Source organism: Strix aluco, chromosome 25, assembly GCF_031877795.1.
Source record: "Strix aluco isolate bStrAlu1 chromosome 25, bStrAlu1.hap1, whole genome shotgun sequence".
Taxonomy (NCBI): Eukaryota; Metazoa; Chordata; class Aves; order Strigiformes; family Strigidae; genus Strix; species Strix aluco.
The window spans coordinates 3,774,569-3,801,267 of NC_133955.1; the positions used below are offsets into that span (position 1 = coordinate 3,774,569).

At 48.9% G+C, this 26,699-nt stretch overlaps 1 protein-coding gene across 3 annotated transcripts; it reads left to right on the forward strand.

Moving 5' to 3' along the window:
- The first annotated feature begins 1,054 nt into the window (after positions 1-1,054).
- Positions 1,055-26,634, forward strand: C25H6orf89 (chromosome 25 C6orf89 homolog). Of its 3 annotated transcripts, none has more exons than XM_074850497.1 (8): positions 1,055-1,071; positions 5,794-6,001; positions 7,262-7,427; positions 18,798-18,952; positions 19,283-19,404; positions 20,669-20,795; positions 21,490-21,613; positions 21,996-26,634. In XM_074850497.1, exons 2-8 carry the CDS (start codon positions 5,813-5,815, stop codon positions 22,079-22,081), a joined length of 969 nt encoding a protein of 322 aa, XP_074706598.1. In that variant the 5' UTR covers positions 1,055-1,071; positions 5,794-5,812; the 3' UTR covers positions 22,082-26,634. The 3 variants fall into 3 exon arrangements, with proteins under 3 accessions (XP_074706598.1, XP_074706596.1, XP_074706597.1); XM_074850495.1 differs by lacking the exon at positions 1,055-1,071 and adding an exon at positions 2,064-2,191; XM_074850496.1 differs by lacking the exon at positions 1,055-1,071 and adding an exon at positions 5,262-5,450.
- The last annotated feature ends 65 nt before the right edge of the window (positions 26,635-26,699 follow it).

The window sequence follows — 26,699 nt, forward strand, 5'->3', positions numbered from 1 at the left end:
CGAGGCTGGTTCTCCCATTAGATGGCAGCAAATGCAGCGATACCTTCAAACTGCAATAGTGCTCCTGCAAAGAAAGACCAGGAGCTTGAACAGGCCCCAGAAGAGAGATCTGCAAAAGAAAACGCTTCCCAGAACAGCAGACAGAAAGAAATGTCTGTCCTATTGCACTAGAAATCACATCTAGGAAAAAGTACTGAGTTTGTGCCCAAAGGTGTTGCATAAACCAAGTGTTACTCCCCTCCAAACTGTGAAATTAATTTTTCATTGCCAGGTTGAGAAACTCCAGGAAGGCAATCAAGCCTGTGGGTAAACACGGTCAGCATGTTGCATTTGGAAGCATCTTTCACCTTTAATAATTTGCGATCCCAGCAAATGTTCCCACTCCAGAATCAAAGGGATTGCTCATTTGCAAGCTGCTAAAGGCATGCAGGAGTATTTGGAGGAGGATCAAGGTCTGAGATATTAATAGCAACAGGGAAACACATATTTGTTTGGACCACAGGAATTTTTTTTAAATCAGGTTGTTTCCCTTCGAGCTGTTTGTAATTCCTCAAGGTGCTCCATGAGAATTAGAAGAGCTGCCGCAGCCAAACCAAGATTGCAGAAGATCTCAGATACCAGCCCAAAGTCAGCAGGCGTTTACCACCGTCTCGCTTTGATGCGTCCGTCCACCTTGAAAGCAGAGAACCAGGACGAGCTTCTGACGAGTTGGAACAAATCATCGGCCAAAGCTTTCAGTGCCCCAGCCACCGGGTCTCACCAGCATCTCCCAGACTTTCAGCCCGTTCCCCTTCAAAGGCAGTAAAATCGGGATGCAGAGACCGTCCCGCTTCCCGTGCTGGGATTGACAGGGCAGGAAATTCAAACCTGATGAGAGGAAGCTCTTTTTCTCGCAATGTTTAATTAAGCTGCAGAATTCAGTGCTGCAGGAAGTTGTTGAGGCTGAGAACTTAAACAAGGCTGAAAAGGGACCGGAGAGATACCGAAAACACCCATCACGGCCACAACAAGCAGCTGACTGAAAATGCATTTAATTGCAATTAAGGACTAAAGCCCACATCTGAGAGCTGGGTGAGGCTGAGACCTCTTGCTCCTGCTTTCTTCTGAGCTTTTCATGCTGGAGGTGGCTCTGGGGACCTCCACTTGCTCCATCTCCCAGCCCTTTATTCCCGAAAGCCTTTCCCACGCTTTTTAGGGCATTAACACCCCATGCTTGTCACTCGAGTTGTGGGAACGGGCACCTGTGTCCCCCTGGGGCTGGGGGTAAGTGGGGTTCAGGGTGGCACTGGATGGGTCTTGGTGGGGAGCACCAATGCAGCTCAGCGGAGCTGGAGGAGGTAAATGGGACGGATGGGGCTGCTGTAGGGTCAGGGGGGGCTGTAGGGGGGTGATGGGTGGGTGCTGGGGCTAGGCCGGGTGCTTTGGGGTGGGGAGGGGGTGTCATGGGTGCTGTGGGATCTGGCTATCAGAGGATTTGGGGGTGCTGTGGTTTCCAAGGGGTGTTGGTGGGGTCTCAGGAATGCTGTGGGGGTCTCTTAAGGTTATGGGGGGGGGGGGGGGTGTGAGGGTGCTGCAGGTCCAGATGGGTGTTGGGGGGTGTCTGAAGGTGCTTGGATCTCGTGTGGGTGCTAGTGGGGTGTTGTAAGGTGCTGGTGGGGGTCTGAGGGCTCAGGTGGGTGCTGGGAGGGGTCTTAGGGTTAGCAGGGGGGTGTCTGAGGTTGGGGGGGTCAGGCAGGTGCTGGGGGGTCTCAAGGTGTTCACGGGCTCAGGTGGGTGCTGGTGGGGGGGACTCAGCGTTCCTGGGGAGGACTGAAGGTCTGGGGTGGGGGGGGGAGGCTGGTGCTGGGGGGGTCTCAAGGTATTCATGGACTCAGGTGGGTGTGGGGGGGGTGTCACAGGGATACGGGGGAGCGGGTCCCCGTGTTCTGGGCTCAAGTGGGTGCTGGGAGTCTCCGGGGGCCTGTTGGGGGGGGTCTTAGGGCCACCGGGGGGGTGGATTTGGATGCTGGGGGGGGTGCTCGGGGTGCTGCCGGGCCTCGGGGCGCCCGGGGCTGGGCCGGGCCATGGCGGAAGCAGGAAGCGGCGGGGCGGCCCGGCCCGGCCCCTCGGCCCCCCGCGTCCCGCCTCCATCGCGGGCGGGAGGAGCCCGGAGCCGGGCGGCGGAGCGGGGCAGCCGCCGGGCGGTGCCGGGGTGAGGCCGGGGGCGGCTGAGGGGGGACGGGGCGGGGGGCGGGGGGGTCCCGGAGCACCGGGGCAGGCCTCGGGCCCTCAAGGTGGGCCTGAGGGGGGCGGCTCCCCGGGCCTGGGGGGGCTCCTCGGGCCTCAGCGGGGCCCTCGCCAGGCGCCCAGTGCTGGGGTGGGGGCTGTTTTCTGCTTCAATTTATTGATTTTTTTTAATTTTTTTTTTTTTTTTTTTAAAATCCTGGCTGGAGCTCCTCTGCCTCAGACATGAATAAGGGCGATGCCGTGGGCCTGTGGTGGGGTGCAGGCCCTTCTCTGGAGGGTTTTTAGCCCCGGTCTGGGACCTGACCCCCTGAGCAGGGCCGGGGGAGGCAGCATGAACGGTGTTAAAGCAGATGAGAATGTATTTTTATTTATACCTCTGGATCAGGTTCACCAGCAAGACGAGCAAGCTTTCCCTTTTAAAGACTCCTCGGACAGCATTTCTTTCTAAATATTTAGCTTCCTAAAGCCTGGATCCAAACGCCCCGCCGTGCATCGGGTTTGCGGGTAGAACTGGGCGCTGGGGTGGAAACCCTTCAGGCCGAGAGCCATCGCTCTTTATGTTTGCGGAGAGAGCTGCTAATTCCTCCTAGGGTGGTGGAGTTCATAAAAAAAATAGCAATAACATATGGGTTGCCTAGTTTAAAAGGCCTGTCTCTGAGGGGTTGCTGTTTGCAAGGGCTAAGACTTGCTCAGTATGTGCGTGTGGAGGCAAAGCGGGTACAGTAGTCTGTTGTTATTATTTTGTCAGTTGTATTGTGGTGATAGGAAGGGAAATAATGGGTTGTTATTTATTTTTTAAGGCCTCAACTGTTCTCAAAACAATGTGGGAGCGTAGTGCCTTATTTCCTAGCTGAGGACATGGGTTACTGAGTTTGTCAAGGAGCTGCGTTGGGTTTTTAATGTCTGTGACTTGCAGGGGTTGTCTACAAAGGTGTTTGCTCAGAATTGAGTACAAATGTAGAGGGGATGTATCTCAGCATTTTATCATAGGATGCTTCTGCTGTTTGAAAAGGGGGAAATCACAGCGTTTGACAGTGTTTCTATAGGGATAATTGTTTTAAGTGGTTCCGGGCAGATCCTGCAAGCAGGGGAAGCTTGCTGAATCTGCTGGAATTCAGCACAGGAGAGCTTCACAGAGGCGAAGGCTTTGGCACATGGGAGCCAGAGGAAGCCAGATAACCTTTCAGACCATGTAGCATGCCAGTTGCAGTGTCAAGGCAACTAGAGTAACCATAAAAGCTGGGGGGGGGGGGGTGGGAAGGCATCTAATATCCTGCAGATGTGCTGGCTCTTGCTTGTTATATGAATCAGGGTATTACATAAATGAAAGCGTTAGTAAAGCAATGTATTGTTTTTATAGAGTCAAGTGCATGCCAGGTGCTTTACAGACGAGAAGCAAAGGTCCCTGCCTTGGAGAGCTTACAATCCATAATGAGATATTATTGATCCAGGCAGCTTTGGGGCAGCTTTGCTAGCCCATGGGGCTGCTCAGGTGGTAAGATCTGGGACAAATATTTGCGTGGAACGCAAGGAATGTCGGTAGACCAGGGCCAGGAGCTAATTAACCTGGCAATGTAGTGCAGCATGTTCTCGTTGCGTGCTTGGGGTTAGGTTTTAATTTGGCATTTTACTCTTTTGGTGTTTCTAAGGCTGCGGCTAGAAATTTGACACTAATGTTAATATAACATCTGACATTGACTGCTTGAGTTGGATGCTTAGGCAGCTGCTGACCAAACAAATAGGGGTTATTTTTCAGCCAGATAATTTTCCTGATCTGATTCACCATGTGACCACATAAACAAATGTGCAAGAGCAGAACAAGGAGTTGATCTTGGGGGGAGAGGAGCAATTGCTGAAGCTGGTAGTCCTGCCTAAAAGTGATTTTTTTTTTTTTTTTTTTTTTTCCTGAAACTACACTCTAGCATTGCAGAAGATATTAAAAATCTGACTTGCAGGATTTATGCTCATGGTTTATGGGGAGAGCTGTCAGCCAGTTCTTTAAAGGCAAATCAGATTTCAAGTTTGGTTGCCTAACGAGAATCTTCTTTCTTGGTACATAGATACACACATTTGTGGCTGATTTGTCCTGTGGAAGCAGCCAGAACGAGTTACACCAGAGCAAATCTAAGTTTAGGTAGCATGCTACGTAGTGCTTGTCAGCTTGTTCTCAAGTGAGCAAAACAGATCTGTGCTTTTAAAATGCAGGCTGTGGTGTGAGGTGTGTGAGGAGAAGACCCGTGTAAATAGTTATACAGTTCTCGCAGTACAGCGACAGACTTTGCAGAGCGAGGTGGTGAGCTGGGTGAAGCAGCACGCTGGATTCACGAGCTGGTTCCTGGTTTCAGGTAGTATTTAGAGCAAAAGGGGGGACAGGGGCCTGATTTCCATTTTCAGCTGTGAGCTGGGTGTATCGATCGTGCTTCTTGTGTTTTTACACGATGGTCTGTGCTTTTAGGGCAAGGCATTGCTAAACTCTGTCTCCCCAGGAAGTTTCAGTTGTCCCAGTTTGATCCAGGTTAGAGTTTTCCCAGCTCAGAAACAAGAGGCAAAGCAAGACCTCACAGATGCTCCCTTGCCCCCCAGCAGTGTTTTTCCGAGGCAAAAGGTCTCTCAAACAATGGGATTCTCACGTTGGCAGCTATTAGCTTGTCCAGCAATTTCTTTGCATCTTTTCTTCAGCCCATCTGCTGCTCTTGGTATCGCAAGGCTCTGCCTTTGTGGCTGACAGGGGGAGTGGTAGAGGAACACATTTCTTTTTTTGGCATCTTAATGTTGATTGCTCATAGGTGTGTTCTTACAAGCTTCCCCGTTGAAATCTCACGGTGGGAAATAATTTGCTGTCAAATGCTGGTTTGTCTCTGTCTCCCCTTCACAATGCAATTCTTGCTGGGGTATTTAGTTATGTGGCATTTCTGCATGTGAATGACCTGCGGGCAAACTTTCAGAGGAACGTAGGAGCTTTTGTTGCCTGCAGAGCATGCTGCTATCACATTACTATTACTCAATAATCAGTTGGCCTGGACATTAGGTTGCGAAAATTTAAACAAATTGTAAACTGTTGAACTTTGCCCCACGCTTACTGCTTATTTCTCTGTCCTGTTCCTGTTGTTGACAGGGCATTTATAGAAAACAAATCTACGTTAAAATAAGTGACTAAAATTACAGTGTGAGAGAGCTTAGCTTGGCTGCCGCGTGTGATGATCAGCTTTGTATTGCTGGCTCTGGTGAGCAGTCGCTTTATGGGACGGATTCATTTGGAATAGATGAATAAATGGAGTTTCATTGATTGCTGGGAAGCTTTGTTCATTAACATAAGCTGCGAATCTCGGCTGGTTCTTCTCTTGTCAGGAAATTTCACGGCTTTTCAGTCCCCAGGAGATATGGAGCCAGCAGAGACTCTTAGCACTACAGCTAAATGTTGTGCCTTTGGCTGCAAACAGGTTTGCTCCGGAGAAGCCCTCCTTCTTGCCTAGACATTGCGATGTTCCTGTGATCTCTCTGCACATGCTGGTGTCGAGCCGTACGGCTGGAGTGTGTTTTCTGCTAACGTACTGAATCTCTCCACAGCGATTTTTCATCGGAGGCCATGGAGCTTTCGGCCAATGAGCTCAGCATTTATGACAAGCTATCGGAGACGATTGATCTAGTGAGGCAGACTGGCCACCAGTGTGGGATGTCAGAAAAAGCCATAGAGAAGTTCATCAAGCAGCTCTTGGAAAGAAATGAGCCCCAAAGGGGACCTCCACGGTACCCTATCTTAGTGGCTCTCTACAAGGTAAGATGTGCGTGCACAGACCGTTTGAGGGTTGGAGTTCTCCTTTTGCACCAGAGCCGTTTATTTCCCATTGTGTTTTCTTGATTAACTTTTCTAAGTTCTTTATTTAAAAAGCTGTGAAGTGTAGCTTCTTTCCTTCATTCCACGAACTCGTTTGGAAACAGAAGACAGTTGACCGAGATTTGAAACTGCTCATGTGTGCTGGAAATTTAACATGTCAACACCTTCCTCTCTTTCATTCTTCAGTAATTTAAACTTGCATTGATTCTTCGGGCAAAGATTCCCAGTGTCAGCACCCTCAGTGGAAATGTGAGGAAGGAAGGAGATTCTCAAAGTTCAGGCTTGAATAATGAAGAGATCCAGGTTCTGTTTCTGACCCTGTCACAAGCTTTACCTGTCTTTATTCTCCTTCTAGTCTATAAAATAAACCTGTTGCCATGATGCTTGATGCTAGAAAAATGTTTTGAGACCCTTAACTTAAAAGCTGCTGTAAAAAGTTTTGCAAAGTGAGTGAAAGGATGCTATTGTTAGGTAGGTTTGAGGTGTTTGCTACAAGGATTAAAACCTTCCCACTGGCATAATATTCAGTAATATTTTGGTGTCATCTTTACAAAGTCATCACGATAGTTTCTATATAGAAAAAAATTCAAGCTCTTGTCCTATAAAAAGGTGTAAAATGAGGCAGGAGAACAGGAAACTGGAAGTTTGAACTTTCAGCTTCTGTTCTTGTTTTTGCTGTTGATTCACTTTGACTTTGGCCAGGGGGAGAAATGCGTCATGTCATCTCTAAGGCTTATTTGGGATTCTGGTATGGAGGAGGGAGCTGGTGCCAACTCTGCCAAAGTGTTTCAAGGCTTGACGGATGTTTGCAAAAAGCCTTGAAAACCTTGTGTAAGAGGTATGGCAGAAGTGCAAGCTTTTATTTGATTAGGTGGGAGGAATCGGAACTATCTGTAGATAATCCTCATTGCTGTGGTGCTGGATTGTTTGCAGTGCTAAAATACATGCACAGAGTTTTGTGGTTTGGGTTTGATGGCTGCTTAATTTTGTCCTTGGACAGCCCTAACAAGAAAACTGAGTGACAAATCTGTGTACGTAAATAGCATTGCAGTTGAGCGAGGAACCACAGCAAAAATTTGCGTGTTCGTCTTAACAGCGCACAGCCACAACCCTTTGATACCAGCCAGAAGGTGTGTCCTGTTCTGAAGACACATCAGCTCACTGCAGTATAATTAATTATGTGCCTGTTTTCTCTCGCAGGGCCTGCTCACGCTGGGATTGGTCTTGCTGACTGTTTACTTCGTGATCCAGCCATACAGCCCGCTGCCGCCTGAAGCTCCGCTCTCCAGAGCCCATGCCTGGGGCTCCCTCATCGGTCACATCCGGCTGCTCTCTCTGCCCATTGCCAAGAAGTACATGCTCGAGAGTAAGGAAATTATTTCTCTGCTGTAGCATAAGCCTAGCAAGAAATACTAAGTTAAATACCAGCCATGTTAATCATCTGAGTGTCTCCCTGGGCACCAAATAACAAATGTGTTACTGGCATGGCAACATGGTTTTCTCTTTTTCTACCACTGTACTTAAAAATAGCATCCTGAATTCTAGCTAGGGCTCTTTCCCTTCCATTCATTGGGGCTGAAGCGTATTTTATCTCTTAACTTCATAATTTTATTCTTGCACATTCTCTTTTCCTTGCTTTTAACACCTCGGGTTTTTTCTTCCACAAGAGTTCCTCTTCCTCTCAAAATTTCTGCGGTTCTGAGACTCATACTGAGATAGCTGTGCTGGCTAAATGTCACCTTCTTTTATTTTTTCTGAGTAAGCAGGCAAAGACAGTTTGCCAACCAAATCTTGACATCTGTGAGCAAAGTGTAGAAACCTCAACGTGTGACCTGGGTTTAAGGAGTAGTTTTTGCCAAGTGACGTATTGGGAAAGGACTGTGGGCTTGAGAGTTACGGTGTTTATAGCGGTTAACGTAACGTTAAGGGTAGTGTGTATGTGAGGAAGGTAGATAAGTGGGTCCCTAGTGAGGTGGTCCCATCACGGGAGAGGAACGTAATAGATTTTCCTAGACTGGCATAATAGAAATGGAAAAGTTTGAGTAATTCTCAGTTAATCGTTTCCACTGACTTAGACTGGCAAATGGGTGTAAGCATGGGCTCTGCCTCTTTGATAAAACACAAAGACTGTCAGTAATGATAAAGCTGTGAATTATTTTGAGCAGGGATGTGGCACAATGTTGATTGTCTGTCGGCTCACCGTAAAAACAAACTCCTGTATCCATGCCCTTGATGGGTTTAAATTTAGCTTCGGCAGCTCATTGTGTTGGAGTTGTCTGTTCTGGCTCTGACCTTCCTGCCGTAGCTAAAAAGGGCGCCCTGAAATGCCAGCGCCGTTCTGCGTTTTCTCTGTGTGTCTCCCTCTCTTCCGCTGACACGTGGGATTTCTGTTGATGCGGGTTCATATGGGTGGGACGGGGTATCCCCCATTGTTCTTCTCCTTCCTTAAACACTGGGATCTCTCTCAGGGAGGAAAAAACAAAGGCGAGGAGATGGCTCTGATAGCCACCTGACATTAGCAGCCTGCTTATCTGATGCGTTTCAGCGTTGACATGAGTCTGTGCGCACCCCTCTGCTTCTCTGTGGAGAAAGAAACCAACAGGAACTTTAATGCTCGTATTTGTTCAGTGAAATTTTGTTCAGAAAGCTGACAGGTTCTTCCTTCAGATGCTGCAGGGCCCCCGTGGATGGGGAGAGCTCAGCAAGGTTCCTTGGGACAGCAAAAGGTTTATAGGACAAGGGCTGCCTGAAGTCATGAGCGTCTTGCTGTGAAGATAAATAAGAGCAGGAGTAAGTCTGGGCTACTGATGGGAAAACCAGCTGAATGGGGAGGAGATGGGGAAACATCCAAAGGAGCAGGAGTAAAGGGAAGGATGGATGGAGAGGGAGGATGCAAGGTTGCTGTTTAAATGCATATAAAATCCCTCATGCCTCCATGAGTCCCAGAAATCTTCTGAAGCGATGAGCAATAGGGTGGGCAACAAGCCAGCTCTGGGGAAAGGGGGGGAGGTACAGAGGGGACGAGGCAGTTCCTGCTCTGTTGTTCCAACAGTATTAGGTTGTGGTGGAAACCACAGCATGTCCCAGTTGCCAGATTCGCTAGGGATGACTGGGGTCACTTTGTGCCTCAGCAAAAGGAGCTGGACTAGACCCCGGCTATTGGAATGGGAGAGTGCAGCACCCAGCCTGAACCTTGGCTGGGTTCCTGTGGGAATCCCTCGTGTCCTGGCTTCCCGGCAGGCAGCTGCAGCCACCGGGCTGTCCCAGCGTCCGGCTGTCCCAGCAGTGCTGGTGTCAACTTCACGGCTTGCTGCGGAGCGGACCGTGGTAAAACCATGCGGCGGGGATGCGGAAGGCTTTCATGGCGTGGGGCCGAGGAGTCTCCTGAGCTCTCTTTCAGCCCCGCCTTGTGCATGATGTAACGTTTTGCCCTTGATTTTGGCCTTGTGGTCTGCTGAAGGGAAGGGGTAAAGCTACATCTTGCTGTCCTGTTTGTTGATGTGAGCATGAGGCCAGGAGGTCTTGCGGGCAGGTCTAGCGTTCTCCGGTGCGTGCTTGCAAGGCAACTGAGCAGCAGACAAGACCACTAACGAAGGGACTCGATGTACAGACTCCTCTTCCTTTCTCTATGTAGATCCTGGTAGATGAAAATTTTGAGGGGGCTGAGGATGAAACTTGGAGCTCTCTCTGCTCGGGCACCGGTTCAAATCCAGCTCGAGCTGTTCTTGTTGAAAGCCACCTGTTAGCAGTTTGGAGGCTGCCTTGGCCCACCAGCAGTGCTGGCAGACTTCCCCCGGCCGCACCGCCCAGCGTGGCACGGACAAAGCCCGGCCGCGGCGAGCGTGGGCGCATGGGTGGTCCGGTTCTCTTCCTCCAAGCCTGAAGTGCTTGGGCAGGCAGGGGCAGCCTTCCTGCGAGGGGCTGCGGGTCTGGGGCCGTGCTGGCCCTCCTGAGCTTTGGGGCAGTTTTCCTGTCTCCGGGACTGCAGGTTGGAGCCCGGTCCCCTGGTAGGTGTGGGCTGAGCAGCCAGGTTTGTGTTGCAGAACAAAGGGAGCTCGGATGCCTGGTTTCCCCTGAGAGCCAGAGGCCTGCGTTAGAGTGGTGGGGAGGCTTTGGGAGGAGCAGGAGTGCCGGATACTGCTCCCCTCTCCCTCTGGCTCAGGGTGACCTGCCTTCACTCTCGCCTTCATCCTCATCCCTTCCACCCCAAGAGCTGTGCCGTGGATGACAAGGGCTGCCTGTCTGTCAGCGGCCGTGGGTGGACCTTTGAGCAGCTGAGGTGAGGAGCAGTGTCCGCAGAGCTCTCTCTTGCGTTGAGTTTGTAGGATTAGGTCCAAAGTAAATTTCCTTTTTGCCTGTCTCTCTGCTCTGTTGCTTGCCGGCTTTCTCCCCCGGATCAATTCCCATATTAAAACGAATGTTCCCACCCTTTGTTTCTTCAAAGCTGACTCTTAGACCCTTGGGTTTGGCATCCATGCCTCTTTTTCAGCTGTTTTCCCAGGGCTAGGAACCAAGGTCCCTTCGGTTGGGGAAAAGTTTTGCGGAAATGTGGTTTGCATTTACTCTTCCTGAGCTGGTGTTTATGCAGAGCTTGTGAAAGCCCCAGCACTGGGTCACGCAGCCTGCTCTGGGCTGGGGGAAACGCCTCTCACTGCCGCAGCCTGCGGCTGTTAGCCAGGTAGATCAGGGCTTCATGTAGCCCCCCGGGAGGTGGTGGGTTTGCAGACCTCTGGGCTCTACCTCCTATACAGAACGTGGTGGATTTTGGGTAGGCACGTGGGTTAACTGAAGGCTTTCTGGTGCTGTTCTGAGGAGAAAGAAGGGCCTGTGTAACCTGGATTCGTTTCTCTTCTCTGACATGGGCTGGGATGGACAAGTCATTCCCTCTGTGTTTCACTTCTCTGGTGCAAAGTACGAGTACTTCCCTTTCCCCTGCAAGCGTTAGAAACTCATGAGCTCCTGAAGTTTGTACTTATCAGAGCTAAGTGAAAAGGGGGTTTCTCTTTTTTTTAACAAAAGTTTTAAAACAACAGTGGTGGTCACTCTACCTGTTTTTTAGTTGCTCTTCACAACTGTGTGACATCCTTATAGCTTTGTTAATACCCAGATACAAATTTTGATGTCAACTGGTTGATAACTGTTCCCTGCCAGCCGCACAGAGCAATGACGTGATGAGCAGAGCATTAAGTTGCTCTTAAATTAACTTGTGTGTCTGCTTGTCTGTTCAGTCCTTGCAGCTCAAAAACCTCAGCAGAGCGGGTCGGTCAGTGGCAAACAGGCTCTCATCCAACAACGTGACAATTTGCACCTTGTGCTGATAGCAGGGATTTGTATGACCTTGAGGAAAATCCAAGTTTGCTTCTAACAAGGAGACCCAGCCCTGACTGTACACCCTACACGTTCAAAATCAATGGGATCAGTAGCTGCTCAGCACACCTACAATCAGACACAAGCACACATGTAGCTCAGTGGTGGATAAAGGGATCCTGTGCAAGTTACCCCCAGCTTGGAGAAGACTCCTTGTGTTAAATACTCCTTTTTGCCTAGAACAGTAGAGCTAAAATCACGTTTGTGGGTTTTATACATAATCTGTTTTAGAGAAGGGAACCCTGCTGGAGGAGCTGTTTAAGCAACACCTTGTAAATGGCCTGTTGCTGTCACGTCCCAAGGCCTGTGGGGTGCCAGAGCTGTTTGTGGGGATGGGTCACAGCAGGCTGGGTTACTGGGAGAGGACGGCAGCCTCTGCCTCTTGGCTGGCCACCTTCAATTTAGCTGGAGGCTTGCCTTGGCGCCTGGCCAGGTCCTGGCTTCTTTCTGATCTTAACCCTTCGCAGGCAGCCTGCGATGGGCCAGCCACATTTCTCTCAGTGTCTCACACTCCCCCATTCTTACTGTAGCCCTGAGGTGAGTTTATCCTTGGCGCAGCTCTGTGGGGAAAGGGAGCATCCAGCACGCCTGTCTGACACGAGAGTGGACTTTTCTGCTTCTTGAGTGCAATGGGGGCTAAGCACCCAGGTATGCAGCCAGCCTTTCACTGTGGGTTTTGCAGCCCACCCTGCATCTGAGCCACGGGGTTCAGTGATGCATGAGCCCAAGGAACATGGGCCTGCTCTGAATGAAAGGGTTGCACAACAAGGCTGCTTGGGAGGTAAAGCAGGATCTGATTTCTCATTTCTTGCTGCCTTCAGCATGGCCTTCTCCTCTTGCTCACAAAGGATCTTACTTTTATTTCCTAAGCAAAGTCAAGCTGGTTTGCTCTTGTGTTTGTGCATATTCTCATACACCAGCTCCAGGGGCTGGAGCGTTTTGAGGTGTGTGTGAGCGTGATGTGGGTTGCAGCACTGTGCAGGGCTCCCTCCCATCGCCCTACAGCTGCCAGTTTATCTGATCTTTTGTGTGTGTGTGTAAACAACCCTTTTATAATATAACCTGAGAGTGACCAACAGACGTGTGTGTTGGCTCGTTCAAAGGGGGAAAAAAAAAGCTGACTTTGCAGTGCAGGGTGGTGCCAAGCTGTTCTCATATACTGCTTTACTTTGGCCTCTGTTCAGCCAGTGGACTGTTTATTTGGATTTGCTGACAGTAAACTACCTCCAAATCATTGTGGTAATCCGGAACATGAAAAACTCTTCCTTTCCTTTTGCTCTTCTACATTTTGATGCCTCCAGAATTTCTTGTTTCCTTATTTGCAGAGCAAGTGAATTCTCACTTTGGATTTGCTCCCCTGGAAAGACAGTGTGCTGTACAGAGGCATTTAGCTGCCTAGCAGAGCCCTCTTTGCCCTAGTGACACAGACACGTCAAACCTTTTACAGACTGAAGCCACCATCAGGCAAGTGGCAGCAACTGGGAGGGATTTCTTTCAGGAGCGAGCTGTTCCTCCGAGCCAGATTGCTCATGCAGACGCTGCCAGAGCAGCACAAGCTGTCTTCTAGGGCACGTAACCGCAGGTGCAGGCTGGAGTGGACTTTGGAGGCTTTCCTGACAGCTTGGTTCCTGCTTTCAGTTTTCTAGATTGGTAGGTGCAGATTTCTCCCGGAAATACTGCTCTTTAGCCCCAGTGGACTGTGAGTGGACTGAGCAGACTTGATTTCACAATGTCTCGTTGGATCAAAATCATTTTTGTTCTTTGCTAGAGATTGACTAATCATCCTTCAGTTGTTTGACCAGCCGTTACCCATTAGTTAAATGAATGAGTAGTTCTTCGAGCTGTTGACTTTTTACCCAGAACAAAAACAAGGTTTTCTTGATGGGTTCATTTGTAGCTGTTGTTTTGTTGCTAGCTGTTCCTAAAAATGCTGTGAACCAGACTGGGAGGTACTTTCTTCTCCTGGGATAAATATGTTCAATATACTCAGAGCTACAAAAAAAGTTCAGTATGAGGAAGAGGTGAGGATCTTGTGCTGAACAGGGACCCTCTTTGTATGTATTTAAAACCTCACCATGATGCATTCCTTAATCAAGATGTCCACACTGTAATTAATAAGTGCTCCTTATGATTCCTGTCTTAGCAACCCATCAGTTTAGCCTGATGTTGACATGACATTATAAATGAACAAATTAATTTTTAGCCTAGTGAAAAATTCCAGCAAGTCGGAGCTTGGGAAACGTTGCTTTTACAACAGAGTGCTCCGAATGTGTCCTCTGAGCTGTGCCACGCAGTAACTAGCTCTTAATTTCTACATCTGTAAAGTAAGAATGATGAGATTTACCCGCATCATAGATTGTGATCATGAATTGATGTCTAAATTGCTTCCAGTTTGTAAAATACTGTTTTATCTTCCTATAAAATCTAGGAGGGCGTGGTGATAAACATGTAGATTATCCTGCTGCAGTGGCATAGCACAACTAGTAACAAGCTATTTACTGGAGGAGTACAGCATCTGTAAGTCCACAGTGGTCCCAGTGCGGCAAGTGGCTAGTCATATCTCAGGAGCAAGAGCAACCTGGCCTGCATATTCTTTGGCTGTCAAAGCAATAACAGTAGGTTATGAGCTGCAACTTCACTTTAAGGTTAAGGGCTAGACCTTGCAAATCCCCATCCTTAAAATAATGGAAAACAGCTCTGTAAAATCCAGCATCTGGAAGCTAGATATTTCCAACTGGAGGGAGAGCTGCAGCCCTTCTGTGGTAATAGTAATTGGACATCTGAGCACCGAGGATCTCGTGGGCCCTTCATCACTGGGAATCTTACAGGTGGGATGGAATGTCTCTGAAAAAGCTCTGCCCTATGTCAGCTGTAAGAACCAGCTTGTGGTTGGGCTTTTGCTATGAAAATGAAGGGAGGAGGTGGGTATCCCACGGGCTGTCAGATGTGCGTCCATAAAGGGTCCCTTTGGCCAAGGTGAAGGTGTGCTCGCAGCAAAGGTGTAGACCACAGAGGTAAGACCACAGCCTGTGCTCTTAATCCTTTCCTTTGAAGGATCTCTTCAGATCCACCTTGAAAAATCCCTCGACTTTTACAAACGTGCAGCTGTGGGGAGACGTCGTAAAAGTGGAAATCAGCATCTTCTCATTGTTGGATCTAGCCTGTAGGGACAAGGGTGTGACTGTCAGTGCAGCACCATACATGGGTCACTGGGTCAGGCCCGGGTGAGTGTCCCTCCCCATCCTGAGCTTTGCTTTGAATTGGCCAGTGTAGAGCTGGTTGTGTTTTTTGAGAGCACTGAGGTTTACCTGCTGACCTTCCCTGATTACAGGTCCCTTTGTAGTTCTTGATGGTACATCGGATCCTGTGAGGAACAGTCCAAAAGTGTTAATGGAACAGCCAGGCTTGTACAATGGACCTACAAGAAAGGACAGAGAAATGTCCTGTGAACATTCAGTGCACAGGCCAGTCTTTGAGAGCCCCATCCTGGGCTTGCTGAAGTTGCTTGAATACTCCTAGCCCTGGTCCCTAGGGAGGTGTGTGATGGGACTGGGGAATGGTGTCATGGGGGATTTGGAGCCAACCTTTACAGGCTGTGGAGCTGCTCAGTGCATTAGACAGCCCTCTGGGGAGCTTTCTTCTGGTTATTGTGGGTGATGGTAGCAACAACCCCTAAGGACAGCAGACCTTCGTCCCCTGGACCAGACTCCCCTGTGCAGACGTAGCTGTTGCTTGCTGGAGGTTTCTTCAGCCTTGCAGTCCTGAGTACTGGGGAGCAAACCAGCTTGGTGGGGAGCCAGCAAGCTGCCTCAGCACCTGCAGTTCATCACGCAGGAGGCTTTACGTTTTCAACACTTCGTTAGGGTCAGGAACAGCCCTTGGCTCTGTGTGTCTCGCAGGAGCGAAAGGTCCCCCTGCTACGGGGCTTCCCTTTGAACCTGCTGCAGCAGCAGAGTGATACTTAGCCCTCCATATCATCCCTAAAGAGACCAGAGCTGTTGCTGAGGTCCTGCTCTTAGATCTATCTGGGCCAGTTTCCATAAGTTTTATTGCTTCGCTGCAACGGGCAGAAGCAGGGCCAGGTCTTCTCAGTAACCTCTTAGCTTCCAATCTGATCGTCCACACCCAGCATCTCTGGGGTTGTGTGCACACACCCCTCTGTAGTTCTGGGGACGGCCAAAAACTTGGGAGATCCTCTGTGAAAGTGGCCAAGAAGGGCGGGGTACTCATTTTAAATTGATTGTATGTTGAAAATTATTTTTCTGCATAGTGGAATGTACAGTCATAAACTCCTTCTAGCATTAATCACAGACGTGTTTTAAGGAAAGTTGTTATCTTTGTCTGTGCTATGTTAGCAGCTGGATGTCCCCAGCCCTGGCTCTGCTAGGAGTTATCCTGAAACAGGGGAGAAGACAGCTCTTGTTCTGGAGAGCTAATAAAGCATAAAAACAAATATTAGGTGGGTATGACCGATGTGGAACTCAGGTTTTGCTTAACCAACTCAAGGCTGCTCCTCAAAGAGGGATGGGAAAGCACAACTGTGGAGGAGAGGTTAGTTGGGACTGGCCCGCGCTTCTGTCGTGTAATGGATAGTTGTACGTGTCAATACTACAGCTGCTTTCCCGCACTCAGGCTCCACAGGGATAATTGCACACGCCCAGCACTTTACCATTTGAATGCGAGTGGATGGGACCATCGTGTGACGGCTGCACGTGACGGTTGCGCTGGGATGAAGAGTGCATCTTTCTTTTCAATCTCCGAGCAGACTGTGCGTGCACACAGACAGCGCGCTCGACTTAAACCAGAATAATCCCCCAGGGTGTCTGGGCAGGGTGATAATGTAAAAGGAATGCAGGGAGGGTAATCGAAAAAGAGAATAAGCATCCTTGGTAGAAGTCCTGCTCTGGTCCCCCGTGTGCCGTTGCCTGCCCTCTCCTCTGTGCGTGGTCTCTTCTCCCTCCCTCCCTGGGAAGGGCAGGCGCTTCTTGCTGCCCGTACTTGTCATGCCAGTCACACACATGCTGGTGCACAGACTAACACCCTCAACAATAAATCTAAAAGATTAATTACCAAAAAAAAAAAAAAAAAAAAAAAAATCCCACAACCCCACTTGCGGCATTTGAAATGCGTCTCAACCGTGCTTCGCTTGGGTTATTCATGGGGAAAAGAAATAACCTCCTGAATCAAGCAATTGAGAATGCAAATATCCCAGCCTAGCTCAAAAGAGGAATCAAGCTCTATACTGTCAAGCTGATTAGCATCCCGTTACGTGGGGTACTGCCCTGAGCCCGGAGAGAAAATTTTGGGACAACTGTGCTTAATGCTCTGGGATGAGGTTTCTGAGTTTTGCCCAGAGAGAAATTATAGCATTGCTACTCCCTTTATGATGAGAGACCATAAGATATGTTTTCGTGTTCTCTTCATGGTGACTGCCCTTCCTCTGGTGAGATCTTTCAGCCTTTTGTTTCCTGTCACTGACCAGCTGTTTTTTGTGAGTTGAGTTTTTTTGTTGTTGTAAAATTGCAGCTTTCTACAGGCAGTGGAACAAAGATTTTCTTTTTTCTCTTGTGAGCAGGGAGGGAAAGTACGTTGAAGCAGTTTCTCATGGGAGTGGGACTTCTGCTTGCAATAAGGATTTTACACTTTGTTTTGCCTTTTTACCCCTTTCCCTGAAAGCAGTGCAGCCACGTCTTCCAGAAAGGCTAGGAATTATATCCTGATCCCTTTCAGTCCATATCCCAGCAGTAGGGTGGGAAATGCAGCATTTGGGAGTTGATTGCTTTTTTCTTTCTGAATATTTCCAAAGTGAACCCCGATCTGCTCCTTGTTGATATGTCCCAATGAACCTGAGCCCTCTATAACATTCCGTATTGTCTGTTATAGATGTCAGAGGGGAAAATAAAACAAGAGCTTTCCTATTAAGTGCTGTTCATCAGTTATTACCCCTGCACAGGAGTGTGAGTGAAGCTGAAAACCACGATGCCAGTAACGGGCAGGGTGTGTATGGTCTTTTTTTCCCCCCTGAAAAGCTGCTAGGCATCCTTGTTTCCCAACTTTATTTTTCAGACAGGCTTCGCTGTCTCTTCTTTCTCCCCTTTCCCATCCACTCCAATTCCCGAGTGGGTGGCCTGCAGCAATGTCCAGGAGACATGAGCTGTTTTGACATGTGCTGGCACCAGACGGGACGGGTGGGCCTGTCGTGAGGACAGATCTCTGGACGTTTCATGTGAGGTGTGTCCCGAGCCTTGGGTTTTTCCTAACCCACCCTGACAGATCAGGCACTTGGGTGGGTGTGCTGCCACTGCCCGAGTCAAACATCTCCCTGTCAGATTTAAGGCTGGAAAACCAGAGCTGTCACTGCCATGAAATTAGAGCCACGTCCTTTTAGCGTGGCGGCTGCTTCTGCAGATCTTTAGCATAGAAATGCGTGGGGCGTTCAGCGTTATTGGCTCTTGTCTTGTTCATTCAGTGCTGCAACATGTCACTTCTGTTAATGTTTACTTATTTTTTGGTGCTGGGATGACTTAAATTGGAGGAGAGAGGCAGGGTATAGGCATCAAGTAATGGTTACATGTAAAAATTGAATTTTTGGAGATGCAAACATATGCAATGTTCATTGTAGGCCAGTTCAGCCGATTGTGGTGTAACAATGATTTCTGGAATTCAAAATGGGTATAGCTGTGGTCCAGGGGTTCCTCATGCTGGCGCTTTTCTCCCCATTTCATCTTCAAGTCAATGCATGGGATGAGTGAAATCAGCAGCGGCACATCTTCGTGAAATCCCACATTTCCCAGAATCTTCTGCACATCAGACTGGGCAAACTTTGCCCAGGACAGAGTGTTTCTTAATTAACACAGAGGTAAAGGGGAGGGTAGTGAGTTTAGAGAGGTCTTAGCAGAGTTCATGGCACCAGTGGTAACCATGTTAGAGTTACTCTTTTCAACCTGAAATTTTTTTTTTTTTTTTTTTTGTCTTTTGGGTGTCTCCTTGGTAAAAACATACTTGGATTGCTCTTTTGCTTGAGGACTTGTTTTAGTTTAATTGCACCATATGTGGTGGTTGCTGTCCTTCTATTGATAATGAAAAGGTAGCTTAGCCTCATATATACAGAGAAATGGAATTTCCATGAAGCTCTCCCACTCCTCACAACCCTGAGCATTATCTGCAGAAACCTCAGCCTGTGCTGGAAACGTTCTGTGGTGAGTTCCCTGCTCAGTGAAGCTTGCTCTTTTTGCATAACTTACAGCCATTGGAAGCTATAAGAAATCTCACTGTTTCATGTTAGGGATAATGAGTTTATCGTCGAGTCTGTCTCCTCTTCATTTCATTTTTGGTCTTATTAAACATGTTTCTCTTGTTTCTTCCCAAGAATGCCAGGACTGGTGGGCAGCAGGTTGCAGACAGAACACTTCTACGCTTCCTGCAAACTGCACAGTCTGTTCTGCTGTGAAAAGCCTTCAGATAGTGACAGACTTCGGAGAACTATCAGAAAAGCTCCAGAGGTCTCAGCCTTTTCTAATCAAGGTAACGCATGGATATATAAGGCTGGATAATTAGTCCAAACTCTTGAATGGCACCAGTCAGTGACCCCTGCCCAGCATTTTGAACCACAAACTCAGACTGCTGATTGAGGTAGAACATGTATCTAAGACGACATTTAGCCCCAGTTTAAAGATGTCAGGGGGTGAGGAGCTCACTGTATGCTTAGGAAGTTGTTCCTCTGACTAATTATCATTGTGGCTGGAAACTTGGCAATCTAGATGGCTGTCGCTCTTGGATGTTCTTTGGTGGGATGGAAATAGGGAAGGGGAAGAACCCCAGGCGCACAGCTTTTATCTTTGGTTTGTGTTTAAGACAGGGCAGCATCTCTCCTATGAAGAACTGAAGCATTTTCAGTCCCAGGATCCAGACCTGGCAGAGGTTATAATAGAAGAAAATTCAGCTGAATTGTGGAGCTGCCCATTTTTCTTTCCCTGGTGAGTCAAAGGCAAAACCTGTGATCGATGTATACATCCTTTCTGCAGGGGTGCCCAGGCTCTTTGCCTCTGTGAACTACCAGGAGCTTGCAAGTTGTGCTTTAACCAGAGGGAAGGGCAGCAGGAGGGGGTTATGGGCTTCTCTCTACTTGCTGGCACTGATTTGATTCAAGGAGAAGACATCTGCACTAAAAATTAAGTGTTGTGGCTGGGACTTCATGTATTGCTCCCCTTACAAGACAAAAACATCCCGGTGACTGCTCGGTCCTGTTCTTCAGGCCATACGTTAATCATCTGGGCTGTGGTCTGATCACCTGAAGCAACTGGTTTCCGTTTCTAATCACCTCTGTCTGCTCAGTGGAAATCCTCCACCGTTAGTGTTGACTGAGGAGAGGTGCCATGAGTTTTGCAAACACTGACAATTAACAGAAAACTAAGGGATCCTGCAGTTAGTGTCTGGTCTCAAGCAGGCAAAATGGCCAACCCTAATCCTGGGCCTCTTAACTGTGCTAAAGCCTTTAGCGTGGCTACCAGACGTTTGCACAATTCAGGGCTCTCTAAGGTTGCAGAGTACTTTGGTTAGCCACGGTTAGCCACATCCTTTCCTGTGGAGAAGAGGGCCATGTAACATGGGGAGGTCCCACTCGGCGCGGAGCCGGCTCCCCAGCACGTTTGTACGAGCGGAGGAGCAGTAGCCAAGCGGACTCAGAGAAGGGCATGGTGGAGCCTGTGCTTTGGCTAATGCTTAGATGGGATCTTCTTGCTGCACATCTTGACCTCAGCGCTGGTAGATGGATGACCAGGCTACAGAAGTATTAATCATGTCAAGCCACTAGACAGAGATGTAAAAATAACAAGCCCCACCCTGCCTTTTCCAGTTACATTCCTGGGACTAGAGAATAAACTTGGATTCCCCCTGCCTTGCCATGTGGTTTTGGTTATGGTTGCATACAATGCCACCTCTCTGCATCTTTTGTAATTAATGCATCCAATCGATGACTCAGATCATTTTAAGGGAAGAGGGGAGGGAGATTAAGCTTAGGCATCCGTGGTTTACATGGTCCTGCTGCAGGTGCTAAGAAGAAGATAGGAAGAGCACAGGTTTAGAAGCTGAGATGCTGAAGTTTGCTCCTAGGGGCTAGTCTGTCAGCAGGCTGTTTATCAAGCATGAATATTTGTGAAGAATTTTGATCTTGGAAGTAGTCTTCTATTTAGAAGCATTATCATTGTGTGATATTTCTTTAACATGGGTTGTTTTGTTTAGGAACAAATCTGTGAATAAAACTCGGATTCTGCAGGAAATTTTCCCCACTTCCTCTTTGCTGTCCTTCCCCAAGACAGTGTCCCTGGAGAGCTGCTTCCTCATCCGCCATCCAGATTTGGGGAATAAGGTGAGAAATTCATCCCAGAGACATTGTCTCCCTGTCTGTGAGTTGTCCTCCAGGAGCTGCGAGTCTCTGGGGGATTTGCAGGACATTTTTACCTGATACAATCGTGACAAGAAGGGTTTAGGGCTGTGTCAGTTCTGTCCATCCCTGTGCAATGTGGCGTCTCAAGGCTGTACCACCCAGGAGTTGTGTCTGGTTTTGTGCAGGTGCCCTGTCCCCATCTCCCTCGGCAGCTGGAGGTGCCCGTGGGGTGTCCCAGCTCTGTTCACATTTATGTCCTGGCCTTGCTGGGTAGCTGGGTGAGGGGATGGTCTTTTTGTGCACAGTTGGGCAGAATTCATTTAAGAGTTGCATTTTAGGAACTGTTCCTGGCAGTAGGTCTCACCCATTCCAAGATACCTGCCATGGAGATGTTTTGCTGAAGATGGTGACGCTTCAGGCTTCTAGCCTGATCTCCTCCTCCATTTTCTTGTGGGTTTTGTGGGTGTGGAGGGGCTGCATTGCCTTGGGCAGAAGAGGGGAGGAGGACCCTTGCCTGCAGCTGCCCTCAGCTGTGATCTACTGGTGACTGGGGGGAGCAGCAAACCTGTGGTTTGCACTGTCTCACCTTGCTGCAGGGCAGTGACTTGCCTCTTGCTTGATCAGACAGACCCAAGAAAAGCAGCAAAGCTTTTGAAATCTTCTCCTCTCATCCCAGAGCTACAGTTTGCACAGCCTCGTGGCTGTTGGAAGCGGGCAGCTCACCCTGACTGTTGTACCTCTGGACAAGTGCAGAGGACACTGCGAGATGTTCAAGGTGGAGCTGGAAGCTGGAGATTTGGGTGAGTACCGGTGCTGTAGCATGCAGGGTCTGGGAGATCCCTTGCAGACTCCTTCCAGCTGGGTCTTTTCTGTCTGACACCTGAGAAGGTCATGTGTGCCATTACCACCTCCAAACTGGTGTGTGCCTGCTTGCAGTACAGAGGAGTGATCGTTCTGAACCGGGAGATTGTGGCCTGGAACACCAGCAGTGGGATACCATGAGATGTTCAGGGTAAAAACCAGGCAGTGTGGGCTACACAAGACACAATGTTCTGCTGGGTGGTGTCACTCAGGGCAGTGTCTTTCCAAAGAGCTTCTGCATACCCCCATCGCTTCACGGGAAACGTGAGCAGTCATTAAGGGTGGATTCGTCTAATCTGGCCTCTGTTACATCTTCCAAAGGTTATGCCAGCGCAGATTACTGGACGATGAGCTTCATGGCCAAAGGGACAGAGCCGGCGGTTGTTTGTGACGGAGCTGCTAGCTAAGGACGGTGGGGTGGGAAAACAGAGCTGTTGCCAGGACAAGAAGACTTTCAGCTTTGAAGCCAAGGCAACGTCTTGAAAGAGATAGAGCTGGGGCAACTGGGGCAGGCAGCTTTGCCACCCTGCATGTTTACAGTGTTTAAAAATGACTGTTTTCCTGACCCTTGAGGTAATTCTTTGCCTTTCCTCAAATGTATTTTGGGAGAAGCTCAAGCTATTTATGACCTTCCCTGTCCCCTCAGGTAAGCCCTGGGTTTGCAGCAAAGGGTTTTTTCCAGGAGCAGCAGAGGGATTTCTCAGGATGAGATTCACCTTGTGTCCTTTGTGGATTATGGCACTTCTGAAACTTCCTGGGGGGGTTTGGGAGTGGAGGGGGTGTGTGGCATTTCTGTGTACATTCCTCCTGAGGAGGAGGCTTTGAGCCTGGCTTGTCAGGCCAGCTCGATAAAGGGAATGAATCGGTGATGTGTCCCAGCTCCACCCCATCTCTCCGTCACGTACACAGCTGTGTGCCTCGGTAGTGTGCCCCGCAAAGCCAATCTCCCCTCCGTGCTCCGGGGCTGAGATGAGCCCTGCAGCCTGGGGCAGAGACCCTCACCCACTGCGTCGCTCTTGTACCGAAAGAATCCGTTCAGGCCTCTTCTTTGTGTCTTGTGAGCGCTCTTCTGCGGTTCTCTATCAGCAGGTTGTGAGTCAAATAGTAACTGTGCTTTTTTTTCCCACCTCCTTTCCTACAAAAACACTGATGTGAGTTTTAGTGGTGGTGGTGCTGAGAGTGCAGTAGTTCTGGATGGAGATGGGGCTGGCTGCAGAGCAGCTCTCTAAAAGTTTCATCTTCTGATGGTGCACCGAAGACACCAGGGCTGCACGACCGTTTTTGTGACCCCTTGCTTTGAGGGGTGCTGCCTGCGTTCCCGGCCCAGGGCACCTACGGGAGCACCTGAAAGCTTCCTCATCCCTGGCATTTTTTTGCATCGACTCCTTCCAGACCTGGAACTCTGTCTTCAGAATGAACGTTGGTTTTTCCTGAGTCCTTTCCAAGCTGCCTTCGCATGCTTCCTGTTGCTTGAGCACTGCTTTATCCAATGCCCTGAGAGAGGCTCGGTTTCAGTGTTTGCAGGCTGTGGATGCTGCGGTCCCTTCCAAGTCTGATCCTTTGGGTCTGATCCTGCTGTTGAAGATCATTTACAGATGTGTCAGGCTGAACTCATAGGCCAGGGCTGGGGTTCAGGACATAATCTCACACTTGTTAATATGGAATTGGGAGGGGTTTTGTTTGAAAGCAAGTTAACTCTGTTCTCAGGAGCGAGAACCTCTTCCTCTGTAAATATTTTAGGTACATGTAAAATGACAGATTGGAAAAATGTCTATCCAGCCTTTGTTTTTGAGCAAGACCAGGAGAATGGGAGCAAACATCGTACTAATCTTATTAGGGTCTGACAAAAGCTGCCAAGTGGGATGACCACATCTGGCTCCTGTACAAGGATAAGGCAGAGGACAGTTCCTGCTCCAAAGAATCCAGTCTGAGGCCTTGACATTACAGACATTTCTATGCATAACCCTTGTTTTTCTCCTGTAAACAAATAAGAACAACCCCAGCACCTGTGTCAGTCTGTGTGCATGGCCCTTGACACGGGACCAACACGCACCAGATCTAGTAGAACCAAAGAGGGGGAGCCTGACTGTCTCAGGACAGAAAAGGACTAATTTAATTTGTAGCAAAATATTAAAGGGAATTGGATTAATAAGACTTCTATTAGTATTGTTACTGCTTGGGGTGTGTTTTACACTTGTGACACTACATGCAATCTTGTACATGCCAAGACACACACACACCACCCCTCTCCCTCCTCTTAAAGCCTGGGTCTTAGTTCATGGAAATTTGGGAGTTTGGTGATGGCAGAATTAGGGCCTCATTAGTGACTGTTGCTATGTACATTTTGGCAGCTTCTCAAGTCAAATTCAAAGGCTGACAAGGTTACTTCACCTCTTGCTGGTTTTGTACCTGACCCGTTTCTGTAAAGCATTTGGTTAGAGATGCCTGGGGAGAGAACCAGCTGGACCCATTCTTGCTGAGATTGTGGGTGGTTTGGTGATGCTGTTACTTCTAAGTGTCCTTGACTGTAACTTGTAAAAGAGCTGCGGAGACAATTCTCAAGTGTCTGTGAAATGCCTGTATTTTGTGAGTCGTGCTTAAGCCATTGTTGCTGCCTGGCTCCTTTGGGAAGAAGCAGAAGAAATGGATCTATTTACAGTTGCTGGTTAGACTGGGGGGAAAAGGGGGGCTCTGGGGCAGGTTTGTGCCTGTTTAGCGAAAGTGCTCGCACGTATTGCTTCTCCCCTCCTCAAGGAGTTGCAGCTGGTTGGACAGAAGATGGTGAATCTGGACTGTTTGCAGAGCAGCTTTCCAAGTGCACTTTATGGTCTCTGCATAAGTTTCCAGATCTGTGTCTAGGCGATACATTGCATATGTCCCAACCTTGCTCCCTTTGGAGTTTACATCATTTGTTTTTAAACTTCCAGTATATTTTCTCTTCCTCTTCCAAAAGCTGTAAGGAATTAGCTGCTAAACTAAAACAGGAGGGCAATTCTGCTGATAAAGAGCTGATTTTTTGGCCCTAGCCACTGTTGAGTGCGGAGCCCCGGTCTGTAGCACGGCTTCTAGAGCAGCTCCTGTCTTCCGCTGCCAGAGAAGTAGTGCTAACGCCTTCCACCTCGCAGCGCGGGCGACGAGCCAGGATGGAGAACTCGGAGGTGAGGCCAAAGTGGCAAAACTAAAATGGCCAAAAGGATGTTTTGACATCTCGGCCAGAGCCCTGGTCGTCTTCCTCATCCGGGGCTCTGGCTTCACAGAGCCTTTGCAGGAGGCTGGGACTTCCCTAGAGAGCCGGCAGCCCCTAGTGATCCGCTGAGGCTGGACTGGGGGGAATGTGGCTCTTTCCTCGGCTATTGAGGCATCGCCGTGACAGACGTGATGGGGGGAGTCGCAGAGGGGGGGTGTCCCATCGTGGTCTCCCTCGCTTCTGGCTTCGCTTTGGCACGTGTGTGTATGCAGGTGTACGTGCTGGTTTGGACAATCCCCCCCCTCCCCAGCCTGGCCAGCTCAGAGGGGTGCCCAGTCAATGTGTTCGTGCCAGCTTTTTAAAATCTTATTGGTGTGCTTCAGAGCTCCTTGCCTGTGAGCGGGGAGATGGACTCCTGCTCACCCAACTTCCCGGAGGCTGAAAAGCTGAAATTGCACCAGCGAGGCAGAGAAATTGGTGCTACCCGAGAGCCTGGTGGCAGAGATGCAGAGGGGTCATTTCTCTCCTTGTCAGGCTAGAAAGATGGGCTGTCGCCTGTCAGCTGGGCAGGAGGATCACGGTTTAAAGCTGGTTTCCAAGAGCAGGGGTCACTGACCGTTGCTCTTGGTCAGCCCTGAACTCAGGGTAACTGAAAAGAGGAGAAAGGAGTATTATATACTTCAGTACCAGGAAATCAGCATCCCCTGCGGGAGCCAAGCTGCCAGTTTCTATTGATTCTCTTTTTTTCTCTCTTTCTTTTTTTTCTTCCCCACTGGCACTGCACACACAAATTCCCCCGAGGCATCTCTGCAGATCCCAGCCTCAAACTCCCTTTGCAAAAACCCTGAAGAGCTTTCTAGGGTCGAGTTTCCCAGGAGTCTCGGGCCTTTAGCTTCTCCTGCTAGTCCTCTTGCTATAATGGTCTGGCAGAGAAGCTGGTTTTACTGGGCTGGATCAAAGCACCTCCCTTCTCTCATGGCTGGCCTCCCCGGCTTTCTAGCAGCAAGTCCTGCTCGCAGCGTGGGAACACCCCGAGCGAGAGGAGGTGGGGAGCAGGAGAGCGTCTTCTTTTACTAGAGCTGTGAGCTCAGTGAAGGCCAGCGTCTCAGCAGGGTGATCCTCCTGCCTTTGAACCCCCGTGTTCGCATCAGGAACGCTGCTCCAGGGAGTGAAGTTTGCAGGATCTGCCCCATCGCCAGCTCAGTTGTTCCACATTTCGCCCCGTGGCCCCCAGGAGAACCAAACACTTTCTGGGGTGAGGCCGTTTCGGTGGGTGCACAAAGAGCTTTTGCTTCCTGCAAACCAAATGTTCTCCTCTTCATAGATTTTATATGTAGAACCATATTCTCCTCTTCAGGAAACTCCTGCTTGTAAAGGATAGATTTACTGTCCTGCTGAGTTAAACAAGGGAGATGCTGGACTTCCCCTTTGCTTTGGAGGTTCAAACAAATGACAGGTGATTTATTTTTAGCATTATCTCTTTTGTCTATGGGGAGGGGAGGCATGTTATCAAGGCTCAGGGGTGCTGGGAAGTAAAGCTATATATGCATAAAGACTGTTTCAATGCTGAACACTATAAATTCAGTGGTGGATAAAAAAAAAAAAAGAATGTAAATATGCACTTAATGCAGAATTTTATGGATGGTCATAATTTAATATATTGCAAACTTTGTAAATACTTGGAAAAAGCCTGTAAAGTGTGTAAATAAATGAGATTTGTATGTAAGAATAAAAAGTTTTTACTTTTTGCAATTAAATACAAGTGTTAATGCACCTTTTCCCCTTTCCTGATTATTTTTTTTCTTTTCATTTTGCCTGTCAGCTCTTGAGGGTTTAAC

Coding starts and splice junctions, on each gene's coding strand:
- C25H6orf89 (XM_074850495.1), top strand. CDS start 2,064: ATGGCGGAAGCAGGAAGCGGCGGGGCGGCCCGGCCCGGCCCCTCGGCC. Junction 20,796..21,489: donor ATCCAGATTTGGGGAATAAG/GTGAGAAATTCA, acceptor CTCTCATCCCAG/AGCTACAGTTTGCACAGCCT. Junction 21,614..21,995: donor GCTGGAAGCTGGAGATTTGG/GTGAGTACCGGT, acceptor CATCTTCCAAAG/GTTATGCCAGCGCAGATTAC.